The sequence below is a fragment of the Perna viridis genome, chromosome 15 (assembly GCF_037379345.1).
Source record: "Perna viridis isolate PV_CMFRI_1.1 ecotype Kerala chromosome 15, ASM3737934v1, whole genome shotgun sequence".
In the NCBI taxonomy this organism is placed as follows: domain Eukaryota; kingdom Metazoa; phylum Mollusca; class Bivalvia; order Mytilida; family Mytilidae; genus Perna; species Perna viridis.
In genome coordinates, this window is record NC_142459.1 from 1,582,049 (window position 1) to 1,604,833 (window position 22,785).

The following is a 22,785-nucleotide window of genomic DNA, read 5'->3' on the forward strand; positions in this document are numbered from 1 at the left end:
TAGACCCAGACTTCACCCTTGCCACAACCGCCTCAACCAAAAGCAGACTCGCCACAATCTGGTCGGGAATCTTCTGCTCAAAGCCGTGCCTCACTGCGTAATCAGTACAAGGCTAAACTAGAAGAGACTCGCCAAGCAGTCGAGGAGAGACGATCTAAGTCTCCAGCTATTTCTATTCCATCCCAAAGATCACTTGAAGAGGATCAGTTGATTGAAGATGAGGATGATGATGTTGCACTCCCCGAGAATCTCAAAGGTTTGTTTTCTTTAGGTTTTTTTTTAATGATTTTGTTTTAAGTTCTAGTTACTCAACAAACCTCTTAGACCAAATGGATAATGGAGAGTTGGAATGTTTTTTGACATGTCATCTTACAGTTAAAGGCGCCATTTAAGTCATAACACTTGTTTATAAATTTACTACATGTATGAAATTACCCCCATTTTTTTCCCATTCTCTATAGTTCTGTGAGAATTGCCCACCCCCTTTTATTAGTACTTGCTCTTGACTTACAACTTCCTGTCTTTGTCATCAACAGATGAAAAAGTAGCTTGAATCTATCAATCTGTCCCCTGTGGATGTACTAAATTAGTGAACTTAACCTCAAAATGATATTCGAACTTGGCACACATTACTCTTCAGTAGTTCTTTGTTTTGGCATGTTTGTAAAGATATAATCAGTTTCTTTATTGCTGTTGTAACAAATATCTCCAACCTTTTTTAGCTGATTTTTAGAAGTGTGTAATTGCATTTTTTTTTCCAGTGTTCAGATTTAAAAAGGGAGAGGGATGTGATCTCACCAACATACTTTAACCCATCCCATCAGGAATTTCTGGCCTCTGTATGTCTTGTTTTCACTCTCAGTTGTTGAACCAGGAATTTTTAGGGGCATGTGTATGAACCTGTGTATGTTTACTCGTTGTTCATTGAAGACCATGAGTGGCCTTGAGCAGGCATTTTTAATCTTGGTGGGGTTGTGGTCTCTTCGACATATTCACTCCTGTTATATATATTGAAGATGTGCATCATGTTTGATGGACCAGTTTGGACAGATGTATAATTATAAGGAGCTAGTACTCAACATTTTGGAAAGTGGCATTTTCAAATATAAAATTCTGTATTCAATTCATTACCAGTGTGACACTAGTTTAATTAAACTCAGAAAATAATATTTGAGAAATCTCAAGAGCTTAGGATTTCATCAAGTCCCTTAATTTGATAGGAGTACCATAGAAAATTTGAATCCTTACTGAATTATGTACATGTATTTTGTTTCCTCCTTGGTGCTGGGGATCTGTTTTTATTAGGTCTCCCTTCCACAAAAAATGCAAGCATAAAATTTCATGGCATTTTGTTGGTAGGCCATAATATTGACTTGAGCATTTAACATGTACCAAGAATATTTGCTCCACTGAATTTCATGAGTTGTACACCCGTCAGCTTTGAAATAGGGCTACACGAGTTTTTGAAATGAACTTCTAATTAACTATGATTAAACAAATAAGGCTGATTTTTCAGGCTTTTATTTTACAAATGTATCCTACATGTGTCCTCATATTAATTATAATTACAGCTCAAGACTTCAATCTTATCCAATAATGGTTGCATTTATGTTCATCTGTGCAATTTTTAATTGTGATTTTGTTAAATTTTGTATTAAGTTACTATGAACACAACAGTAAGCCATCAAGTTTTATTTTTTGGCCACTCCAACAGTTCTCTATTTGCTTGAGACCAAGAAAAAAATCTGTTTAAGGTTACTTACAATGGATGAAAAAATTAGGAAGGTACAAATGCAGATGGGTAAATTCAATTTATTTATTAATAATTTTATATTCACACTGATCAGAGGGTTTTTTAACTTAACCTTAAACAGACGTTTTTTTTTTCTTGGTCTCAGAAGAAACGGAAAGTGGTATATGATGGATGAATTCACAAATCTTAACCAGGTGTTCCGGAGACAACACTGACTAAGACTCCGTTTCTACCTCTACAATTAAGAATTCTACCTATGGTCCATGTTGATTTAATTTATAAAAAAAGCAATTAGAATTTCTAAAATTTTATTTGCTTTAAAAAAAAATTGTACAACATATATACCTGAACTTTCTCATTAAGAATGTACATAGTAAAAACTTATTGAATACATGTAATAAAATGATAAATGAAAATTGAGAAGGAGAAAACGACGATGAAATTGATCCCATGTAGAACTAACATTTTACTCAATTAAATTAGCCCAAAGCTACTTGTTCTTGTTAAAACAATAAAATGATAAAAACATAGAGTTCTTTTTTCAATGAAATGTTTGTAAAAGCTGCCTTTCCAAAGTCGTTTTCGAACACTTGGATGATTTATGCTTTTCCTTGAGGTCCCTTCTTTCCAATGAGTGATTTGTGAATATGTGGAATGACACCACCACCAGCAATTGTAGCTTTGATGAGAGAGTCCAATTCCTCGTCTCCACGAATGGCGAGTTGCAAGTGACGTGGGGTGATTCTCTTTACCTTCAAGTCTTTACTGGCATTCCCTGCCAACTCGAGGACTTCAGCAGTGAGGTATTCCAAGATTGCGGCACTGTACACAGCTGCTGTGGCGCCAACACGGCCATGGCTGGTTGTTCTGTGTTTCAGATGTCTGTGGATACGTCCTACAGGGAACTGAAGCCCTGTAATAGGAAAACATTGATTGAGTTATGAATTCAGCAATTGTTTAATTTATAATTTGGGATTACAGCAGGCTTTGTGATTAGATCTCTCCAGTTAAGACTAAATGTAGGAGACAGATTATATTAAATGCCTGTGTGTTTTAACACTCCTTGAAAATAAAATTATCTAATTTAGAGACTATTGAATTTAAGGTGTTTAAATTTAGTATAAAGTTTTAATTTCAAGAACAATTTATACAGATATTTTTCAAACTATTTGGGTCATCAAGCAAAACTTACACATAAAGGATTTAAGATCATTAAAATCATGTGGAAATTTATTCAGAAAACTCGTTGAAATAAATGATTCTGGTGGATATTGAAGACAATCACCAACCCTCCCCCCTTTTTATGTATTTGTTCGTAGGACATGAATTCAAAGTTATTTATATACTATTTTAACAACTGCACGGTGAATTCAGCAATTTAAAACAATTCCGACTTGCATTGAAAATTTATATGATAACTTCGGCCAACCAGAATGCTTATCGAGTTGGTGCACGTGTGAATAGTCAAAACTGTAAAATCAGCAAATAGTCGATGTTAATTGAGTGAACAATGTCAAATGAAATAGTTGTGAATAATTAAGAAATAGCTAACGATGTCTAAACATTGCATTTTTGCATTTTCTTTTGTTAATTTCTTTGTTTACAAACAAACAATTTTGGAGGGAAAATTTCAGTCCAAACAATCATCTAAATATCGCGTATTCACTGCATACGGAAATCATATCTTTTGTTCGAATTATGAATGAAAACAAAATGAAAGCGTGTATTTATGCATACCTGCTCTTTGAGATCTGGAAATGGCCTTAGCCTTTGCTTTTCCTGAGTCTTTGCCAGCTTTACCTCCAGCCATTTTTTTTCGTGTGTAGTGTATTCACCTGTGTCCACTCAAACTGTGTAGTGTCCAGTAATTATGTCACAATGTTCAGGCGTATTCCGACTATTCCACTATTTGGATCAATCCATTTTGTTCGTTTTGATTGGTCAAATTGATAGCTGAAGGTTTGACCTGACTTTGAATGGGACCAATCGTATTATTTGTTTCATAATAGTTGATTGCATTGAACATGTCAATTTTGCAATTTGGTATAATTGCATTATTGACAGAAAAACGGACGCCTTCCTCAGGAAATGTCCAAGCTCTGTTAATTGTTGACAAATAACATATGCCCTTTGTAATTTGCAATATTTTAATTGACACACACGATTATTCTAAATTCTGAAAGGGAGTAGATTTAGTAGAGTCCCCTCCCCGAAGAAACTTGCGATTAATGCTTTATGATTTAGTATTAAACACTTATTTTGTAAATCAGACATTTTTTCTTATAACATGGGCAACATCAAATTGTTTTTGTAGTTATGTTAAGAAATTAAAAAAAAAAAACCAAGAACTATTTTTTTCATTTTCACCACATACATGTACTCATGCCAAACAGTTCTATAGTTGAAAATTTAACTGGAATGCAGTGGATTTGTTAGTAAAAATGTTTTACTCAAATTTGTAATTGCATGCATGTATCTCTATGATGGAGGAAATAAAGAACGTACATGTAGATTATATCAATGAATAATTTTCTATGGAATGAATTTTCAGTTTCTGGTCTAATTATCGTGGAATGGTTATTTTATTGCAAAGCTCTAATTCATGTAAAGTTAAAGATAAATTATATTTAATGGATGCTGAGATTTTCAACCATGTTGCTACTTTTTAGTATCTTGCATGATTGTTAGGCTAATATGGAAGGAAAGCTCAATTTTCTAGACTGGAAAAGCAGTGAATCTCCTCCCCCCAGCTAGGGTAGGTGCCTGGAAATCTTATTGCATATGGGGCTGGGACCCACAGTGGTGTCCATCTTGTGAGTATGAGCTCAGGGCATGCATTTTGAGACTTTTTAGCTTTATTAAGCTAGAATTCCTTAATTATAAGTAACTCTTCTGGTGTTCCGAGAAAAGCAGAGGATGCTTACCCTACCAGTGCACCTGGTCCATGTTCCCTGTTTTTAGTGGAGTTTGAGTTGCTCATTTATATTTGTTACTTTGTATGTATTATTTTGGTTATTTTATGTTCTTTGTTGTGTTTGTCTGTGTTCCATGTCTGGTCTTTGTCCCTGAATTTCATTATTTTGATTTCTGCTAGAATCTTGGTTCCCTTGATTACTCTTACACTACCGTAAATTTAATTAATCATACATGTACATGTTTTTATTTCAGACTTGAAGAGTCGTGAGCCAACAATGGATGTTGGGACTTCCCCGCCCCCTGAGAAACGTCTTTCAACTGCCAGGTAAGTTGGTATGACAGTTCCGCTGAGCTCCTGTGAATCCATTCCTGCCATGCTAGGTATGTAGTTTCATTTTGGATCTACTACTTTTACCAAAATGTCAATAATATCAACTGGTTATACAAACTGATGATATGAATAAAGGGTAGAACAAATAACACTGTACTGATAGGCAAACTGAAGAAAATGGTTAAAAGAAGGAAGTTGGAAATAACTGCAATAGTAACCAATTGATTATTTCTAAGTGAAAAAGGGGGAGGGTGTTTTGGCTAGGATCAAACTTGTATCACAGCAAAAAAGCAGAAAGTTGGAAACAAATGCAATGATAACCAATTGATATTTTTTAGTTGAAACAAGGGAGAGGGTGATTGTGCTAGCACCAAATTTGTATCATAATATTTTGATAAAATTTTAGTTCCATCAAAGGTATTTGATAATGAAACTATAAGTTACTATTTAATAAATAGTTGTCCTCACCAAACACTATTTCATATTACAGTATAAAGGATACACTAATATCGTACATTTTGCCACATTCAGGATTTTTTATTGGTTATGAAAATCTCAAAATAATTGTCATACTTTCAAAAGATATGAATTTAGAGCCTCTTTGTTTCACTTCAGAATGTCAACAAGACCAGAAGATCCCTTGGTTCAGGAATATCTGAAGACTTATGACAGTATTTTAAGCTTTAGAGATGCTCTGAGTAAAATATTGATGGACAGAGGTAAAAAATCAAATGAGTTGTTTCCCTTTTTGACATGAAGTGATAGATTTGTGTCAGTCCCTTTAATCTTTTGTTTTAATGATTTGAGAAGGAAACACCCACTTTTATGATGTCAATGATAATAGAGGTCACATGAATTGGAAATTCCCGCTCTAAAAAAAGTTGTATGGAATGATCCCAGGCTATATAGGGTCTGAGTGAGTGAGGATATGTCCATAAAGGTATAAATTCAGTAAAAAAAGCATCTTATTTGTTTGATGTAACCACAGTTTTGAAGTTATGCCATTTGTGAAAGAAACTTCATTTTTGCCCATCAAGATATACCATTTTTTTGTTTTGCATTTCAAATTTTTTTTTTCACAGCACTTTAATAAGATATCAGATTTTTTTGGAAGAGGAGCATGGGAATTGCCAAAACATGCTGAATGAAGTTATAATGTTTTGAAAGATGCAATAGATTTTGTGGGTTATGAACTTTAAAGCTAGATAATTTTTCAGTCTTTGTGATTTTGACGACTGGAGTACTCAACATTGTTATTTTTTAAACCTGCATTAGCTGTCAAATTTGTTAAGTTTTGATTCTACTGAATTTTGCTGATTCAATGAAATAAGTTTGTAGTAATGCAATTGAAGCAACAAATGTCAATAAAACCTACAGAATATTGTGAAAACTATGCTTTTTTAATCAGAGAAGGTCGATAGCTCTGATCTAATTATTTTTTGCCATTACTTCCGAAGATTGCCGACAGGATATTCAAACTTTTTTCTTTTATGGCTAGAGTCTGACGGTCTTCCTTGCTGTTGAATAACCACTTTCGCTTTGCAATCAGATATGTTATTAAAGAAGGGACCCTTACAGCACATGCACAGATTAAGGTCACCAGAAGTCACATGCATACAAATTAATCTAGGTCGATTTTTTGTCTTGCTGGACAAAAAATTTATAGACACCTATTTCATGTATTTAATGCATTTTATTTTTGGATATCACATAAAATTATACAGGAAAAGTACAATTTAGTAGAAATGATTCAAAGTTAAGGTACATTTCAACAGAATAAAAAAAAATATGAAAATGACAACTAATGCAGCTAGTGGACGACTTCACAAAATAAAAAAAAAAATTAAGTTGAAAAATTTGACCATACATTCATTCCTTTTATCTATAGAAATGTTACAAGCCAGTCAGATCCTGACTGATTTAGAGACGTCACGTTTTGACCGTGAGGACAAGATGGTGCCACAAGTTGAGAGAATGACCCAGAATGCATACTATCGTAAGGTTTAATTTATCTACTAATCAAACTTTTAAATTTTTATGAACTTGATCTTTACATAATGATCCGTGATTAAATTTCAGGAAGCCATTTTCACTTCATTTTATACCAATTTTTCTTCTTTGATCAAATTTTGATATCAAGAAATAATTTAAATCAAGAAATTAATGGTGAAACTACAAAGTCACAGTGGGTTGGGGGGGGGGGGGGTGAGCGAATGTTGGCCTGAAAACCTGAAAACCCCTTTTATAAATTTCTGCATTGGGACTCTCTTTCAGACCCTCTTATTGCATTTTATCACCCTTTTTTACTTTTTTACCATTACTTATCTGATGGGTATATTTTTTTTAATACACTGACTTATTTTTCAGTGTTTGAGGAAATTATTGCAGTTCTTGGCAGTATACTGTACACAGAAGAAAGGGTAACTAGTATGCCACCCCTTTTTTGTAGACTTTTATTATAATTTTTTTTCAAAGTGTTTCCTCCTTTTTGGATTGAATCATAACTTACAAGAATTTTTTATTGGTAACAGGTTCAAGTGATCAAAAAATTAATCTAAAGATTTTTCTTTTTTTCCTGTTTTGACCAGACAAATCTAAAATATAGAATAAATATTAAACAAAAATGATAATAAAAACCAACTAATTTCATCAAGAGTCCATGAGCATGTATGGAATCAGTCTAAGGGAGGCAACTCAATCAAATGTAGTTTTTTTCAAAGTACTTTGGGTTGTTTTAAATAATAAAAATTTTAATTTACATGGGATAAAACAATTTCCTCAAAAATATAAATGCTAATTTTTGTGAGGATGAACACAACTTTATTTTATATGTATTCAGTAGTGATGAGCATAATTTTCTTTGATTGAAAGTGCAGTCTTGTTTGCTGTTTTAAATTTTCCTTCAAAATATCTAGGAGACTTTGTTAGAAAAATCTTTGACAAAAAGGGAAACATATTTCTTGCAAAGAGCCGCAATAACAGAAATCAACAGCAGGTAGAAATCATTTTACTCACACGCTGACTTGGTTTATTTTACTATAGAATGAATTTGTGGAAAAATCATATTTTTGCTGTTTATTATACTTTGTATTTTTTATTTGATAGGAACCTGCAGTTTCATCCATGATGATTTCAAGGGAAGGGACGAAGCCGATGATAAGAGAAAAATCATCAGAATCCATGCGGGGTGGACAGAAACAGAGTCGCGTGTCTTCAGTCACTAGCCCAGGAATTGATAAGAGTCTTATCAGTGAACTACAAGACAATTATGAAAAATTGTAAGTTTTTTGTCTTTACTTATAGAGCAGGGTGTTATTTGTACTTGTAAAAGTAGAACTCCGTCTTAAATCCATGCAGAAGCTTTTAATTCCTTAGTGATTCACATACATCTTAAACTAAAAAATCTGTTGATTGGAAATCCTTCAGTAGGCCTCATAACAACTGTATTGGACAATAAGAGTACAAATGAATGGAGATATTCAAACTTTCTAATGAAGAAAAGTACAGGAAAATTAAATTTTACACCAGAATTTATACACTTTAGCCAGTCATAAATTATTCCACAATATGTAGCAGATCCAAGAAAATGAACGCAAGAAGAGTATGTTTTTGGTATGGCACAAATGTGTTTGAACAGTTTCATTGGTAATCTAGAGACATTGATATTGTTTGTCTTACTGTACGTCCAAATTTCGGCTGTTTCCCCTAGAGGAACATTCCCATAAAATTGCATAAAATTTGTCCCAAAGATAAGTGAAAATTTCCCAATCATAGAAAGGATTAGTTGTATAAGCGTTAAAATCAAATATTGACATGTTTCAATAGGAAATTGTTTGTTTTTAGCACTTTAGAAATCTGGATTATAATCAGTACATCATTTGTAATGTATGAGATTTTCATGTTGTCAATTTCAGAACTACTCAGTCATATTCTTTTAATATAATGTAACATCTAAGTAGTTCCGAATGCTATGTTGTCTCTTACCATTTTTTTCCCCTTGCCAGTGGTGGATCCAGAGAGGGGGTGTAGGGGGTTGGCACCTCCTTTTTCATTGGAAAATTTGTCATTTTCATGTGAAAAACAGATAAAAAATGGCAAATAACATCCCAGCAACCCCCTTTTTTTCTGAGGAACCCTGGCTGGCACCCCTCCTTTTCAAATGTCTGGATCTGCCCCAGCATGCCATCTCAATCAAGCCCCCTCTCAGAGTTGCCTACCTTTACATAAATATATGATAAATATAGAATGTCAGTGACAATTTATACCAATTAGCATTACAGTCTGAGAGTTTTTTGCCCTACAAAATTTTCAAAGATGTCCCTTCTTGGTCATGTGACTTAAAAAATTGCTGTGATTTTCCTGAATGGCTTTACGAACTGTTTTTTTAAATTTTTGTAGGCAAAAGCAGTTTGAGGATGAATCAAAGAAGCACGAGGAGCAGATACGACACAACACTGTAGTTATGATGGAAATGCAGGACACCATTAATGAGCTACAACGAGAACTCGGAAATCTAGGTCGCTCAGCCAGTCGTATACGACAAGGGTCTGATATGGCCACACCTCAGGTGTGCATTTTTATTATAATATTTACACTAATGAAAAAAAAAAGAGAGATAATTTCTTACTTCAAGTTTACTTAAAAATGTTAAAACGCAGCTCGGTGTGTTGGTAAAATACACAGTCATGTTGGTTTAATTGTTCCTCCAGAAATACAGTAAATATCTTCCAGATGACATGAAACCACTTTTCATTTTTATTGCAGCAAGTGCAACAAGAATCTGCTGTCATGTTCACCAGACTTGATTCTGAGAGAAATGCTAAAATAATGAAACGTGCTGTGAACGACCAGAAATTGGATCCAGATCAATATAAGGTAACAAGAAATTGAATAAATATTTTTGTAAGAAACGGTTTCTAAGTTTAGCAATAATTATAATAATAATAATTTTATATTAAAGTTTGAATTCTTCAATCTCCTGATCTGTGCAATTAACATTGCAATTAGTCATCGATCACCAATAAGTTTCTCATCAGTCATCGATCACCAATAAGTTTCTCATCAGTCATCGATCTGTCAAATCTATCTGTTAAACCTATGATTGCATCATGTGACCACAGAGCAAGCAGTCATTATATTTTATGGATTCCGTTGTTTCTTTTGTCAAATTTCACACATTTTTACATAAAACATTTAAACATTATTTTCCTTTTATTTTACATTTGTCTAATTTTTAACAAAATACAATATGTGGATTTAATATCTTAAATTAAAGGTTACTTTAATATGGTAGTATAATGGATTTGTTCCAATGGAAAATCTTAAATATTAATGAACCGATTATCTGTCATTTTACATAACGAAACTGTGATCAGTTTGGTGACTGGTCATCAGTTATCAATCCGTTAGTGGTCATCAGATAATAGTGGCTATCGGATCTGGGACTGTAACAATAATAATACTTGATTTCAAAAGGGTTACGCACAAAACACTGAGGTAACAATGAGAATGTTATCAGTGATGTATAATTCTGTTTTCAAAAGTTAACCAACCAAAAGATATAAAGAGAGGATTGCAGATATGGCATGGAAGGAGTAATCAAGTGAACCAAGATTCTAGAATTCTGAATTTCAAGAATCCTAGAGTTCTGGAATTCAAGTATAAGCCTGGTTTGTCCTCATTTAAAGCCTTAACACATTGAAATTTTATTTCATACATTTGCCCCAAATACAAATACACATTAGTCAATTAACGGAGGAATATATCCTGAGTTGAATTTTCGGCTTTCATTTAAAATTACTTATTTGTAATTGATGAAAATATTGAAGATCCCTACAGAGCAAATTTTATCCTAGGAATCAGATTCTGTTTATTTATTTCCCAGGATGCAATGGCCAAGATGGACGACTATGTCAGTATTCCTGCTAAACGATTGGCTCATCTTGTCAGGAAATATGTACACCATTGTAGAATGAAGGAGATTGAAGGTATGTATAAAGGGAGATAACTCATGAACTAATACCATGAGTTATGATGGAATAGGAAAGGTTTCAATTCATTTATGAGTGAAATTGCCCTTTATTTTTGTAAAAATTGGAGTTCAGTGATCCTAAAGCAAGCTTTTACTGGCTGAATAATATATTTAGAAATTATCTGTTTGTAGATGGAAAGAAATTGAAACTTGTGTTCTTTTGGACACATTTCTAAGACTGACACTTTTTGTAAAAATGAATAACAAGAATTGTAGAAAAGTTATTACAGACCTGATTACCCTTACGATTTCAGTGTAGTTTCTACAAAATTTGACTGCAAATTACCGCTGTACATATGTTGAAACTCTCCGGAATACCCATGTTAAAATGACACAAAGTTCAAGATTTTACGACTCATTGCCTTAAAGTATGACTAAAACTATGCTTTTTCTTAAAGTGGCATAAATAGGTCTGTAATTATTGAAGATGATAACTGGGGGAAATATATTTGTCAGAAAATATGTTTTTGTATTATAAGTATAGGGTGGAAGATTTTAAATAATAGAATTAATATGAGGTCATTTTTCAAATTGTTAATGTTCCAATTATTTATTCATTATATTTATTTGACAGAAAATGTAAAGAAGAGTAAGAGTTTAGATGAGAATGTATTTGATGTGCTAGAAAAGATGGAAAGCTTCCAAAACAAGGTAGGATGGAAGAACAAATCGGTTAACCATTGGAACAACTCATGTGGGAGATTCTCCCCCATTGGCACTGTATGTTGGAGATTCTTCCTCGTTGACAATGACAGTTTTATGATGCGGGAGTTTCTCTCCCATGGGTATTGTCTCATATGAGAGATTCTCCCTCACTGGCACTGTTAGTTTGAGATTCTCCCCCACTGGCACTGTTTATGGGAGATTCTCCCTCATTGGCACTGTTAGTGGGAGGTTCTCCACCATTGGCACTGTTAGTGGGAGATTCTCCCCCATTATCAATGACGGTTTTGTTATATAGGAGATTTTTATGTAAAAGCAAATTATGGTGTAAAAAATTCCATTCTATTATTAAGTATATTTTGTCAGGAAATGTAATACCTTTGGCCGAAAAACTTCCAAAAACTTTATATTTTTACAAGGGAGATTCTGAATATTTCATTGATTTTATGGGAGTCTCCCTCCAATGTTGTAGAGGTATGAAAATATTATTTTTGTATCATTTTTTATGTACAGTGAAAACTGTTGAAACCAAACTGCAGAAATTGATGGCACACCTTAATCTTTTGTAAATAAATTTTGAATGGCAATGATAGGTCCTAAGACGTACCTAATCCTTTTGTCTTTTAGGTCTTCAGGAGCAAAAACAGACCATGGTTTAATCCTTTAGTCGTTTTGGTACAAATGCATTTTGAGGGCAGGAACATGTAAACTTTTAGCTATACACCTGATCCTATTCTTTACAAGTTTTTTTTTCCTAAGCTGTACCTTATCCTTTTGTCAATTTTACAGAGAGCCAAGAAGTGGGGAGAAGGCATGGACAATATGGGTAATGACAGACTCAGATTTGCTAACATTCTTATGGAAACTCTAGAGGACATCGAACAGCAGTCAGGAATATTCTTAATTAAACCTATGTACTCATTTAAAGGGAGGTAAGTCAAAATAATTTGCAAATTTCTAAATGGGGATGGGACAAGGAGGTACATTTTAAAACCACAATCAATCAATCAATCAATCAATCAATCAATCAATCAATCAATCAATCAGTCAATCTGATAGATACACCCTTTGTTCCAAACTTTATTGACTGGATGAATATTGTTGAGTCTAGCTATGATATAACTGTACCCAAATGATGTCATATTTGTAGAAAGATATTTAATTTTTATTTCAGTAAAGAACAATCTCAAGTATTAAACATGCCCGATTATTTAAGGTAACAGACTGTCAGATATCATAAATAATGACACTGTTCCTTCACCATGTTCACATTTCAGTCGTTTGTTTATGACACCTTTTCAGTTACCATGGTAACTCACCCATGAATATAACATTCCATTCATAATATTGTTGGGTACCATTTTCAATGATTTTATGAGCATTTCAAGTTTACAACATAATGAATAAGTCATCATTGAAAATTTTAGAGGCTTAAGATTTAAATCACTGCAAATTCACCAAATTTCTACTAACAACAACTTTTGATACCCACAAATAACAGTGCTCGTACAATGTAATTTCTTTATTTACCAAGAAATTCCTTAAGTAATATCCATATTTTGCAATGTTCATTTCCTCAGAAAGCAGTTTTAATTCTTTTATCAACTCACAAATGTTGAAAGTGGCACAGTCTCGTTTTCATTAACTTCACTTAATGTTAGTTTTCCCCACAGTCTTAATCTCATGCAATTTGAATGTTATTTTCTTTTACTAAATCATACATTATTGCAGTAAAAATTGTTTATGGGCAATTTTGCAAGTCAAAACGTTCATACTAGTACAAAAAAAAAACAAAAATGAAATATTAGTCTGATTAAGTTATACATGTAGTAGATCATTTGTATCCTTGAGAAAAAAAACTGTACCCCCAGAGTTCAAAGGTCAGGGGGTGAATGAACCCTCCGCTGCAAAATCTAGTTGTCATGGTGGCAAAAGTGTTTGAATTTACGAATTCTCAGTACTTTTTATCAGTTTTGACTGCAAACTATACTCTAAGAATTGTAAATATCTACAAAATTCAGGGCTTCATTGGACATTTTCATAAAATATGGTCATTCATTGTCCACAAAGCTATCCTGATAATCCTCAATTTTTATGATGAATTATGGTTCCAGAAAGCAATATTTTCTAACTAGAATATACTTTTGTTTACTATATTAAGTTTCAGTTGTGTCTTTTTCCTGGCATATCCCATCCTAATTGACTCAGGAGTTCATTTCTTTGATTTTTTAATCATTACAATATATTTTACATTACAGAGATATAAAAGAGAGGTATGCTGGTAAATTAGCCCGCCCAATGAGACCTCAGAGAAATATTTCCCCTTCTCGGGAGATTAGCTCTTTTGCACCAGCACCAACCCCAGCTTCCAACATTAGAGGCCTTACCAGGGGGCACATCAGTTCTAGCTTGATGCAGGTATGTTTTAAACTAAGAGGCCTCACAAGGGGGCATATTAGTTCTAGCTTGATGCTGGTATGTATAAAAACTGTAGGGCCTCATGAAGGGGCATATAAGTTATGGCTTGATGCAGATATGTAAAAAATCTAAGAGGCCTCACAAGGGGCATTAGTTATGGATTAATGCAGGTATGTTTTAAACTAAGAGGTCTCATGAGGGGGTATATTAGTAATGGCTTACTGCAGGTATGTTTAGAAACTAAGGGGCCATGCTAGAGGTTTTTTGGAGATGGGAAAAATATGAAAGAGGTGCTCTGAAGGGAACCAAAATATTTGGAGCAATGTTTGGTATAAAATTAGGAGATTTGGTATGATTGTCAATGAGACAATCATCCACCAAATGCCAAGCAACAAACAGTTATACTTCTACAGGTCACCGTACAGTGATGGGCAAAAACCATACCATAAAGCAAGCTGTAAAAGTCCCCAAAAGGAATGATGATAAACTATACATAAAAGACGTAAATCAACCTATAGAAAAAACGTAAAAACATATAACAATGAAAATAAAAAAAAAAACAACAACCACTGGACTATAGGTTCCTGGTTTGGGACAGACACATAAAGTATGTGGCTTATGTGGTAGTTATGATTATACATATATTTAACCAAAAACTGGCATTTCAATGTACATTGAACCTGTGTTGACTGAAAACCTGTCTATACCAAACAAAGGATCTTTCTCCTTAATTTTTTATGTGATTTCCTTAGTGTTCTCTGTATCTTTTGAAAAGCATGGTACTTCAAGTCAAAAAAGGGCACTTTAGCATGTTTGAGGCAAATTTGAAGATACTTCAAGCAATTATTAACACATAGTTTTGGAAAAATGAAAATTGGTTGCCTTTCAGTATTGATGTTGCTCTCGCCTGCACTTCAACGCATCATCAGTGTTTCAGGCAATATCACTGTCCTTTGGGCTGTCAGTTTATTGATGATACCCTCTAAATAATTAACTATTGCATAATTATATCAGCTTCTGTATTTTTTAGCTATTCTGTTACATCTGATATATGTTTCATTTTTAGCATCCAGAGGAAGAAGTACGCCAAGAACCATTACGGCCTATGGAGGGAGATCAGACAGGAATTTCAGGTGCGGGCATGGTTTGGGTCGGTGCTGTACCTCGTGACACATGGAATGTAAGTACAAATGTACTGTTTACTGTATGCACATTAGTTATAAGGTTTTGAAAAATGTGTTAATTTTCATGTCCGTTGAGAGAAAAATTGAAATAATAGGTAATTTGAAAATTTGTATATTGCAAAATTGACTTTTTTGGTGATTGGGGCTTTTTTAACAATTCTGCTTTTAAGCATACCTGACTGACTCTCCCACTTTAACAATATCGATGGAAAATTTAGAATAGCATTTGTAAAAATGTAAGATTTTTGGATGCTTTTCCTTAAAAATGCTATATTTTCTAGTACTAAAGAATTAAATTTTTACATCATTTTTACATCAAGTTGCTCATTTGCTTTTGTTACTTTGTATGTATGATTTTTGTTACTTTCTGTTCTTTGTTGTGTATGTCTCTTTTCCATGTCTGGTCTTTGTCCCTGGATTACATTCTTTTGATTACGGCTATAATCTTGGTTCCCTTGATTACTCTTACATCAAAAATTTGTCTTACCAAGTCCTGCAAAAAAAGTACCGGTATGAGGGCAATATAAGAATAAAAAACCACAACATCCATTCATTGTCTGTCTGTAAACTATATGTCTTTTAAACTTCAGTAGAATTTAATGAAATTTTATTTGAAGTTAAAGTTTCTTGATGAAGTAAGTTAATCTAACTTGAGGGTTTTATATGTTACTGAGTTATGGTACCACTCTGTAAACTTACTTAAAGTTGAAATTGAAAGCCAATCCTCCTTATTTAAGGATATGCTGATGTCAGACCCTCTACAAAGTTCACTGTTTGCAATTATTTTTTTAAGTAGCAGTCTTTGTAAGAATCATGCAAATTCTGTAAAAAGTGATATATCCCCAAAAAGGCTACATATTTTTATTTTTGTTATTAAGTTGTTTTATAGGTCTACATAATGAAATGTGTAATTATTCCAATCTATCTGCTCTTATGAGATAATCCACATGAAAAATCCAATAGTTTTTATTGTATTTTAATGTTGGTTACAGAGTTATTTCCCTTAATTTTGAATTCTACAACTTTAATCTCCTGTGAACAAGGGTTACATGTTACTTTCTGTTTACTATGACATTTAAAACAAAATATCAAAAATAAAAATATACTGGTATAGGCTTTCCATCCATGAATCACATTTTGCATGGTTCTTATGTGGAGTTCTACTTAACTTGATACAGTGCCATAGAACATGGATTAAGGGTTTAAAATTCCTGTTCTCAGCTTGTGTTTATGCAGAAAAATCTGTCATAGACATTTTCTGTGCAATTATTTATGGACTAAAATCTTAACAATGATGTTACTTTCAAGAAGCAATACCTTTGAGGTAAGAGTGTAACCATTTAGTGCTCTGGACGCGGTGATCTTCTAATTAAAATTACAAAATTTAATGATGAGGTAGGGCTTGTATATAAAATTTAGAAGCAGTTATGTTGGTCATGTAACTTAAGATTCAAGAGCTATATTTTGACAAAAAATTAAAATAAAAACAAAGATCAATGTTTAGATTGTTAATATACCCCCGCAAACAAAGTTTTGGGGGGGTATATAGGAATCACCCAGTCTGTCTGTCCTCATTTCTTGTAAGCACAACTCCTAAACCATTGGATGGATTTTCAGGAAATTTTATAGGAAGGCTTAGTATTATATGCAGATGTGCATGAAGGAAAATAATTACTGTTGGATGACTCCAAAGGGAGATAATCCAAATTAAGGGTTTTACTTAGGGATTATGATATGATTTTATTGGAAGGTTGGGTGTTATGTAGATGTAAATGAAGAAATATAATTCTTGTTGGATGATGCCAAAAGGAGATAATCCAACAAGCATTTTACATTCAAGTCCATTTTAAGTAGGGGGTATTTTCTTTGTGAGCTTGCTCACAGTATTTATAAACTATTTTTATATTGTTATCTATTTTTAGAGTAATATCTATCTTTAAATTGTTAACTATTTTTAGATTGGTTCATCCCAAGTCAGACAGGGAGATGATATGAGAGTGCCTAACATGACAAACAATCCCAGAATCTTAGAGCTGGATATAAACAGGATGATGATTGGTCAGAATAATATCAGGTGTGTGTGGCTTAGATATATCAAAAAGATGGATTAGTTTTGGTGATGTACTTTTGGGGCTGCTGTAGTTTCTTGTATTTTTCAGTTTTGTATTATATGTAAAGGAGATTTTAAAATCTGAATGTAGAAATAATTAAAATTAAAATTGTGATTGAACAGACCATGGTTTAATCTGGGACTTGTTTCTTGGAGTGAACAGACCATGGTTTAATCTGGAACTTGTTTCTTGGAGCTTTAATAGCCTTTATTTTTTTTTCAAACATTTGGCAAATTTCCAGTAGCCTTAAATCAATCTGCTCTCTTTTGTAAAATTTATTTTATAACGTTCTCATTGAATCTTGTATTAAATTTTAGCCTCTCAGACCAGTCAGACTCAGTTATAAGTTTCTTTCCCGAGCTGAAAATTACTTTCTGTAAACAAACATGAGCGGTAAAATCAATGTGCATGTAATAAACAATTCTTATGGCTATATTATGCCTTTCAGTTCGTTGCCACACTCTTTTGAACTACACAACCGCCATATTGGTTTCAAGTTGACTGGCGTTCATGCATGTATGAACTTTCAGGCAACGACATTCTTGGCCAATCAAAAACGGTTATAAGCATGAAGAATCTCATGATTAAAATTATTTTATTCTGTTTCAAATTTAAGCTTGTAAGACTTAGGTAAAATTGAATATTATACAAACATATCACTAATTTCAAGAGTTATTTCCCTTACCCTACGTCTACCTCCTTACATAACTATTTGTTTTGCTTTTGTCAGCAATTTTGTTTTAGTTATATGTCTTCGTTTTTTTCTTTTTAGTACCTCAATCATGTCACCTGGTATGACAGAGGACAGATTGGCCAATGCTTCACAGAATAATCTCCGTAGTTACTTTACTGTGAACAGACCTGCCCCAGCTCCTGGACAGGCCAGACCAACTACATATTCTAGTAAGTCCAGACCTGATTTTATTAAACCTTTATGTGATTTCATTGTTATCTCCTCCAACATTGTGGGCGGGGACATAGAAATACCAGGGTCTTTGTGTCTGCCCATCCATCCCTCTGTCAGTCACACTTGACTTTGTTGACAAACTCTTCACAAACTACTCTACAGATTTCGTTCAAATTTTGTAGGATTGTTATTCACCATATTTACTTGATCATATTTTGCCACCATTTAAATAAAACAAATTTTGCAGGATAAATTGATGAACTTATACATGCTACACTATAGGAACACTTAGTGGACAGAACTCCTTGGAAAATGCTTTACAGGTTTCTTTCAAGTTTTGTGGAATTGTTAGTCACCATATGTACTGACAAAACTTTGCTTTTAAGATGTAAAAAATTATTCAAAAATACACAACTCAAAAGTTGCCATTGAAACCCCCCTGTGAGGAAACACATTTTGGCTTCTATATTTGGTTCAATGGATGGCAGGAATGATGTTAGTATAGGAAACTCTCTAAACCTTTTGTTTAAATTATCAATTGATATGACCACATGATTTTGAAGTGTCCATGTGAGCTATTGATGCTCTTGAGAACCTCATGTTGAGTCTGAGGTAAGCAGTATTTAAGAAATTTTGTTCTATTTATAGGTATGAAGGAGAGTGTACCACCATCTTCTCCGACCACAACTAATCAGTACTCACCGTCTCCGTCCATCCAGAAACGAGTACGCATGTCTGAGGGTGATGTTAGTCGTGTTTTAAACAGTACTCCACCACTGCCACCTATATCTGGCAAGGGCAGACAATCCCCTGAAGGTAGGAATTTAATATCCATTATTTTCCATGGTCTTGTTTTTACTCAAATATAGTATACTGCTTTCCATCATTTTTTTTTTCAAATTATATGAACAGTTTTCTCTCAAGACACTTGTCAGATTTACTAGATGTTTTGCCATGAATCTTATGTATGTGTCAAATATAGTAGGATATGACTTTCAGTTTCCTTTTTGCTGATTTGGTTTATATTGTGACCCTTCATGAAACAGTGGGATGCTAGAGTATCAGTATTGACCATTGGCCAATGGATTTGTTCAGGAAAAAAACATATGATTTGGCTTTATAAGTATTATGTATTTGACAGTTTTATATATCATAACTTTTAAACCTCTCATTTAATTTTTCAGAAATCCAAGGATTATCAGCATCTTCAATACGACCTCAAGTGCTAGAAGTTGTCTCTCCTTTGAAATAGAGAGTTATCTACCTTTGCCAAATAATAAAATTGTATGGACTGCATTTATTATGAAATGTGATATCTATCCAAATTGTTGGTAAAGTTGAACTGTTATGTAACTGTTCTTGTTTTAAAGTGTATTATGGAATATAATGTTTTTAGTTTGTGTAAACTCAATTGAATGTAGCAATTTTTGGTCAAACATAATAAAATGATGGAAAAATGGTTAAAATTGAATAATTGTTCAAAATTCTTGATTAATTAGTAGTACCTTGCATCTACCTTTTCAATTATTTTCTAGTTCTATTCTGAAGGATTCTTAGATTTTAAAACAGAATTGAAAAAGATTTGACAAGTTTAACTTGACACTTGTGAAAGGACTATAATTATTTTATCAAATTCTTTTAAAACTTATCAATGTCAGTATTGTTTTGGTTAAGCATAAGAAATATTCTTATTTTTAAGCTGGGTCATTGCTTTAACACTTCTGCAATGCTATTTTCACAAGAATGCTATATAAAAAGGAATAATTTTGACTTATAGAGAAAAATGAAAAAAAATTAACTTACAGATGTTATTCAAAAAGAAATAAATGAATAGTTAATGAAGTAGATATCCGTCCAGTTGTTGAAGAGACTATATTTGTTTGCTAGATATTTATTTTTAGAATGTTTATTTTTAGATTTTTTGTATATGAAATATTTTAAGTGCTGCTGTGAATATTGTTAAGAAAAGGTATTTATTATTTTATGCTTTTGATGTTTGATGAAGTATATGTATGCATGTTTTATGTCTTGATGTGTTTTTTTTTTTTAAATCCAGATGAAATATTTTACAAAAACTGCCCTTATAAAGATAGCCAGTTAAGAAAGTTGTGATGAAAAATAATGGTTTTTGTGATTTTTAAATCTTTTCTTTTTACACACTTGAATTGCCATGTTTTGAATAAGTAGTTAATTGCTTAAACCTTGAGGTGTTTACCATTACAATTTCACAGTTGTTTCTATAAAATTGTGAATCTTCCCATGATACCCATGATGAGGAGGGAGACCTACGATAAAGGACATAACTCTCACAAATCATTGGAACATTTGTATTCAGCATTTGACATCAATCTCATGTAAGCATCAAAGTAACTTGGATTGATTTCATTCTATTTCAAATGAAAGCTTGAAAGCTTTGGTGAAATTGAATATGATACAAACATATCACTGATTTCAAGAGTTAAGTCCCTTACTCTATGTCAACCTCCTTAAAATGACACAAAGTTTAATCTTCATAAATTACGACTTAAATAACAGTTGGTCAAAAGACATTTTTTTTAAGTGTAAATATATACAGTAAAACCTGTCTAAAATGGATATTTTTTTTCAATAATTGTTTTATCAATAAAATTTATATTAATTTTCATGTATTTTAAACCTTAGTCAACTGAAGGCCTGTCTAAACTTATCACTGATAATCTGAAAACCTGTCTAAAGTGGACATTTTTTTTTTCAATAATTTTTTATCAATAAAATTTATATTAATTTTCATGTATTTTAAACCTTAGTAAACTGAACCTCGGTCTTAATTGACCCCTGATAATCTAAAAAAAATCCTGTCTTATGTAGACATGTAGTAAAGTTTTTTTTATCAATAAGATTTATATCAATTTATTGGTATTTTAAACCTTGGTAAACCAAACATCTGTTTAAACCAAACAAAGGGGTTCTGTTTAGACCACTTTCACTCTACCTTCATTTGGTGCTCCACCATTGAAACTGAAGGACTTTTTGAGCCTGTACCATACAAACTGCAGATTATAGTGTAGGTTTGGTCTACTTATTCAGTATTAATATCATGAAAACTTCGTGGGTGCATATACATCACGTTATGGATTTTTTGTTTAATTATTTTGACCTGAAATTGGCACGAGAGGCAATTTTGGTACATTTAAGACATTTTAAAAGTATAATGCCCTGGCTACAACATTGGCATTAAATCAGTTTGATTCTTTAAGGCAGTAAAACAGTAAAAATGAACAGTAATGAATTATTTTAAATGGATTAATTCCCAAACAGCCACATTTATTTTTGGCATGGCCTTAAGTAAATATTAGTTTAACACAACTTCTCACTAATTTGTATTCATATAATTATTACTATATGTAAGGACATAACATAAGATTTCTTTGTTTGCAGAGACTGTGATATTTTTGGTTTATATATTAATGATTCTTTTTTAAATAAAATTACTTGATATTTTATATAATGTTTTTTTTTTATATTTACCTTCTATGCAAAGGTATGGAAGCCCATACGGAGAAACAAAAAAAGGAATTCTTTTATTATCTTAATTACGTAAATTGAGATATCTATATAAGGTATTACTACTGTGTAGATAGCTGTGAGTGACTGTTCTCTGTGTATTAAATTTCGACATTTCTAATTGATTGTGAGTTTGATTCTTGGTTGAGCCAAAGGGGACAGAGTGACGACTGGTTGGCTCTGAGGCAAAGGGGACAGAGTGACGACTGGTTGGCTCTGAGCCAAAGGGGACAGAGTGACGACTGGTTGGCTCTGAGTCAAAGGGGACAGAGTGACGACTGGTTGGCTCTGAGCCAGAGGGGACAGAGTGACGACTGGTTGGCTCTGAGTCAAAGGGGACAGAGTGACGACTGATTGGCTCTGAGCCAGAGGGGACAGAGTGACGACTGGTTGGCTGTTTGTTTGTTTGTTTGTTGGGGTTTAACGTCCGAGCAGCAATATTTCAGCTATATTCAGACAATGAACATGAAATGGATGATAAAATGAACATGAAATGAAAAAAAAAGAATGGGTCACAAGGATAATAGGGTCGACACATTTTGATTGCCACTGGAAAAAGGGGGGATGGGTAACGTCGGGCAATTTATCCTCCTGTGGCGGAGCGCAAAGGTTCCTACTCCTATCGAATACCACAGCAGGGTCCTTTAACGTGCGAGGAACGTGGCATCTTTCCCAACACGGTGCACCACTATGGTTTGCGGTCAGGTTTTCCGTATTATAGCCTGACAACCCCAGCATGTAACACGCCAGGGGTACCCCATTCCACCACTTGGGGCACACATCCCAGTTGCTCTGTGGGCAGAGCGCCTAGCCCCCGGCTAGGATTCTGAGCACTATTTAGTCGCCTTATACGACAAGCTTAGCGCTGCTGCAGGCCTATTCTTTTATCACCCGGACCTGCACGGGGCCGACTGGTTGGCTCTGAGCC

At 33.4% G+C, this 22,785-nt stretch overlaps 2 protein-coding genes across 2 annotated transcripts in view; one reads left to right on the forward strand and one right to left on the reverse strand.

The window, feature by feature from the left end:
- LOC148596482 (uncharacterized) overlaps positions 1-21,982 on the forward strand; it is a 141,474-nt gene extending 119,492 nt beyond the window's left edge. Inside the window, exons 27-43 of the mRNA XM_088563120.1 lie at positions 4-256; positions 4,922-4,994; positions 5,616-5,719; positions 6,889-6,996; positions 7,368-7,420; positions 8,106-8,278; positions 9,399-9,567; positions 9,765-9,875; positions 10,885-10,987; positions 11,606-11,682; positions 12,484-12,626; positions 13,953-14,112; positions 15,179-15,292; positions 17,255-17,370; positions 18,180-18,310; positions 18,963-19,130; positions 19,499-21,982. Coding sequence (XP_088419246.1) covers positions 4-256; positions 4,922-4,994; positions 5,616-5,719; positions 6,889-6,996; positions 7,368-7,420; positions 8,106-8,278; positions 9,399-9,567; positions 9,765-9,875; positions 10,885-10,987; positions 11,606-11,682; positions 12,484-12,626; positions 13,953-14,112; positions 15,179-15,292; positions 17,255-17,370; positions 18,180-18,310; positions 18,963-19,130; positions 19,499-19,566 — 2,124 coding nt within the window. The 3' untranslated portion in view covers positions 19,567-21,982. The remainder of the gene's footprint in view (positions 1-3; positions 257-4,921; positions 4,995-5,615; positions 5,720-6,888; positions 6,997-7,367; positions 7,421-8,105; positions 8,279-9,398; positions 9,568-9,764; positions 9,876-10,884; positions 10,988-11,605; positions 11,683-12,483; positions 12,627-13,952; positions 14,113-15,178; positions 15,293-17,254; positions 17,371-18,179; positions 18,311-18,962; positions 19,131-19,498) is intronic.
- Positions 2,045-3,678, reverse strand: LOC148596486 (histone H2A.V-like). Its single transcript, XM_088563122.1, has 2 exons — positions 3,491-3,678; positions 2,045-2,666 (listed from the first exon to the last, which is right to left on the reverse strand). Exons 1-2 carry the CDS (start codon positions 3,561-3,563, stop codon positions 2,353-2,355), a joined length of 387 nt encoding a protein of 128 aa, XP_088419248.1. The 5' UTR covers positions 3,564-3,678; the 3' UTR covers positions 2,045-2,352.
- Positions 21,983-22,785: the final 803 nt, after the last annotated feature.